The sequence below is a fragment of the Musa acuminata genome, unplaced genomic scaffold (assembly GCF_036884655.1).
Source record: "Musa acuminata AAA Group cultivar baxijiao unplaced genomic scaffold, Cavendish_Baxijiao_AAA HiC_scaffold_1104, whole genome shotgun sequence".
Taxonomy (NCBI): domain Eukaryota; kingdom Viridiplantae; phylum Streptophyta; class Magnoliopsida; order Zingiberales; family Musaceae; genus Musa; species Musa acuminata.
Genome location: NW_027021317.1, coordinates 375,524 through 380,000, shown reverse-complemented (window position 1 = coordinate 380,000; position 4,477 = coordinate 375,524). Strand labels below are relative to the sequence as shown.

The 4,477-nt window shown below is 43.1% G+C and overlaps 1 protein-coding gene across 1 annotated transcript in view; it reads left to right on the top strand.

Moving 5' to 3' along the window:
* Positions 1–2,864, top strand: part of LOC135666486 (probable nucleoredoxin 1-1) — a 2,962-nt gene extending 98 nt beyond the window's left edge. The window contains exons 2-4 of the mRNA XM_065178055.1: positions 468–947; positions 1,041–1,535; positions 2,148–2,864. Of these exons, the coding sequence (XP_065034127.1) occupies positions 468–947; positions 1,041–1,535; positions 2,148–2,864 (1,692 nt within the window). The remainder of the gene's footprint in view (positions 1–467; positions 948–1,040; positions 1,536–2,147) is intronic.
* Positions 2,865–4,477: the final 1,613 nt, after the last annotated feature.

Below are 4,477 nucleotides of genomic sequence, written 5' to 3'. Positions count from 1 at the left end.
TCTTCCGTCAATTACTAATAATTGTTGAGCTTCATGTTAGGATCTTGTGGGACTTGCCTATCAATCTATTGCTACAGAAAGTTAGAAACTTGTCGAATTTGCCTATCAATCTAAGCTAGCCTCGATTTAGTAGATTTTGTCGGAAGCAAGAACTAGTCTTACATGCTCGTCGGACAGTCTTTGTTTGCCTTTGAGATCTCCACCATGTCAAATGGATGCTCTGTCTTCGTCAAGAGCAAAGAGAGCATCTTTTGATCCGTGGTAAGGGACATAAAGCAATAGGATGCATCAAAGCCTGACGGGTTGAGTTTTGGATGAGAGATCAAGAGAGGTGTAGGAGGGAAGGAAAAGGAGGAGGATAAGATGAGGCGAACTGCATATTGCTAAAATGCCAATCTTTCCCTATTTGAAGTATGGAAAATGCATGGCAACTTTAGATTCTCACTGACAAGCTGTGATTTGTTCAGGTAGCCATCAGCAGTCTTGACGGGAAAAAGTTTGGTCTCTTCTTGTCGGACAACTGTTACGAAAGAATCGTCACTGATGATCTGATCAAAGTATACAATCAGCTGTCCTCGGAGGGCCGCGATTTCGAGATTGTCTTCGTGTCATGTGATTCATGCGAGGAGACCTTCAATAGGTACTTCTCAGATATGCCATGGTTGGCAGTCCCATTTGCGGACTCCGACACACGCGAAAGACTACATGATCATTTCGGCAGTTTCGAGGAGTATTATCCCGCTCAGCTTGTCATCTATGATGCCGCTATTGGCATGGTCGTTAACGAAGAAGGTCTCCGAGCTGTGGCAAAATATGGTGTAAACGGGTATCCATTTACTGTTAAGAGGTTCTACGAGTTGGAGGCGGCTGCTAAGAAGGAACGGAGTCTTCGAAGTCTGTTGGTTTCGCAGTCCCGGGACTACTTGATCTCCAATGATGGATCCAAGGTAATCGATGATCTCCTTGTAGGAAGAGAATTAAACTACATTCTTGATCCGCCAGCTTACTACCACCATCTAATCTACGCTAAATTGAAGCAGGTTGCCGTGTCGGATCTCGAAGGAAAGATTGTGGCTTTTTACTTCTGGATTAATATTCCTGATAAATACGGCGGTCCCGATAAGTTGACTCTGGTGCTGGCTGAAATCTATAGGAAGCTTAAGGAAGCCGGGGAGAGCTTCGAAGTTGTGCTGGTGCCATTAGAGGATGATAAATCATCCTATGAACAAGGCCTGGCAAGCATGCCATGGCTCGCGATTCCTTTCGAAGACGAGGGCTGTGAGAAGCTTGTCCGCTACTTTGAGCTCTGGCCCTTCCAATTACCAACCGTGCTTGTGATCGGTGCCGATGGGAAGATTATGCTTAAAAATTACGATAGGCTCATCTCCAAGTATGGAGTTTTAGCATGGGAAGCATTCCCGTTCTCTAAGGAGCAACTGGATTTATTGCCAGAGAAGGCAAAGGCCGCACAAACACTGGAATCTCTTCTTGTTGCTGGGGACCTCGATTATGTCATTGGGAAAGAAGGCTTGAAGGTAATGAATCGAGCATATAGTGAATCCACAGCTTGGTATTGTCAATGGCTAACCCCTCATCATTGTGTTTGACAGGTTCCAGTGAAGGAGCTTGTTGGCAAGACCATCCTCTTCTTCTTTGCAATGAGTGATTCGTTTCAATGCCAGAAATTTCTTCCCATGCTGATCGAGGCATATCACAAGATCAAGCGCATGGACAGTGCTTTCGAGGTGATCTTCGTCCCTATGGGCGGCTATATGGATTCGGGTGCTTTCGAGTTCTTCTTACGCATGCCTTGGTTGGCGGTGCCGGTGGATGATGAGAGAATAAGATCGTTGAAGAACACTTTAGAAGCTCATTACGTCAACACCCTGGTTGTCATTGGTCCTACAGGTCAAACGATCACAGAGAACGCCGCAACTTCGTTGAAGATGTATGGAGCCGATGCCTACCCGTTCAGTGAAGAGAGGATCAAGGAGGTAGAGATGGCACAGACACTGGAATCTCTTCTTGTTGCTGGGGACCTCGATTATGTTATTGGGAAAGAAGGGTTGAAGGTAATGAATCGATCATATAGTGAATCCACAGATGGGCATTGTCGATGGCTAATCTCTCATCATTGTGCTTCACAGGTTCCGGTGAAGGAGCTCGTTGGCAAGACCATCCTCCTCTTCTTCTCGATTCGTAGGTCCGGTACATGTCGCGGATTTCTTCCCCATCTGATCGAGGAATATCACAAGATCAAGCGCATGGATAGTGCTTTCGAGGTGGTCAACATCTCGATGGACAAAGATCAGGATTCCTTTGATCAGTTTTTCTCTGGCATGCCATGGTTGTCGCTGCCGTTCGGTGATGAGAGGAAGAAATCTTTGGAACGCACTTTCGGAGTCGATATCCCCTACCCCTCCCTGGTTGCCATTGGTCCTACAGGTCGAACTATCACAAGGAACGCCATGTATTCGTTGGCGACCCATGGAGCCGATGCCTACCCGTTCAGCGAAGAGAGGATCAAGGAGTTGGACCAGAAGATAGACGAGATGGCAAAGGGATGGCCTGAGAAGAGGAAGCATGAGCAACACAAGCATGGGAAGTTGGAGTGGAGCTGCCTGCACGGCCTGTATAGGTGTGGTGACTGCCACAAGATTGGAAGTGGATGGTGCTACTTGTGCTCCATGTGCAGTTTCGGTCTCCACCCCAAATGTGCACTGAAGGAGGAGAAGAAGGAAGAGGAAGAACATGATGAAGGATCTGAGTGTGATGGAGAGGTTTACAACGATTTCGAAGATTCTGAAGATTCCGAAGATTCCGAAGATTCCGACGATTATGAAGATTCTGAAGATTCTGAATAAGATTATGTAATGCAATGGTGTTTGTGTTTTGATGGGAAGAGCTTTAGATCGATGCAATGAAAGTAGCGGACTTATGACAGTCTGCAACTCGCAACATTTTTTGTTGATAGAGAACAATCAGATCAGTAAAAATCTGACGAAAATCTTTTCTTATTTGCTCCATATGATCAATCAAGCTTCATAATAACAACACCAATTCAACAAACATATTTGAGCCACAAATACCAAAGAATAAGAATGTATAATTCATGGCAACAAAGACGAGAAAACATTGAACTGTATGTTCTTCTATACCAAGGAACATTAATAACACATACATTGGTTTAACCAGAAGTATTCAAATTGGCACATGATTTCAATTGTTTTGGATGTCAACCATGATTTCTTCTATTTGATATATCAGAAAACTGGGAAGCGAGGAAATACAATCTCAGGGGAAGTACATTTTCTTTTAATAGAAACTTTACAGTTGATAAATTGCTTTCCTAATTTGTTGACGCAGATATGAACCTGATACAGCTGCTGCTTCCCCGATTTTGTGTTGCACTGGATTGCTGGTTTATACCCTATTTTCCTTATGAGGATATCGAAGATATGATTCTTTTTATACTTACGGTTATTAGGAAAAATACCTTCCGCCTTTAGATAAGAGAGAATATCAACTGTTTCCTTGAGTTTGAGGGCTGCTGTGAAGTAAGAAACTTGATCGAACCTGGACATGGAACACGTGCCATGCTTATCCCATTCATGACGCCAAAATGAGTGGCCATCGCTACTAGGACAACGAAAACTATGCCAATGTTTAATCATCTCGCCAATCAAAGGGTTCATCTACAATCAAAGACAACGAAAAAAAAAAAACGATGAACGACTCACACTCTCATTTTGCAAGGTAACTTTACGATAGAGTAGTCTGTGTCAGAGCTAAACATACCTTACGTCGGTTGTATTTAGAAGCTGATGGCATATTCTTGTCACAAGATGGAATAATTCCATTGCGAAAAGCAGGCCAAAGGCCATGGATGGTAAAATTTTTTTCCGGATACCCCGTACTCATAGGGCAGCAACGGTTGACGTTGCAAAATGATCCAGGCCACTAGATGTTTCAAATCAAACGATCAATATAGAGAAGAACAACAAGATAAAGAAAAAATTAGACTTACCTGAAGAACTAAGTGAAAATAATCATAATTGGACGCAGCAGTGGTGGAGAAAACCAGCAAGAAAGCAATGGTGGAGAAAACCAACAAGAAAGGGAGGACGAGAGGTGTCATGCTTCGGCGAGTTAGGCTTTTGGGCACGTCGGAAGGCTTCTCCTTTTCTGTATATGATCATCACAAGATTGCATAAACATTACCGGTTAGCATGCCTAAGGTGGGTTTAATTAATTATCTACAAAATAGATACATAATTGAAAGAGAAAGAAGAAACAAAAAAACTCAGGGTAGGTTTAATTATCTATAATTATCTATAGGTCATATGCATGTGCTGCAGAGTGAAGATGATAGCTAAAGTACATGTTTCTTTCTATGCATAGAGATATTCTTCTGCAGAGAGAAAATAGTCGATCTCTCCTAGAAATAGAGAAAGACAGTTGGCTTTGAATCATCAAA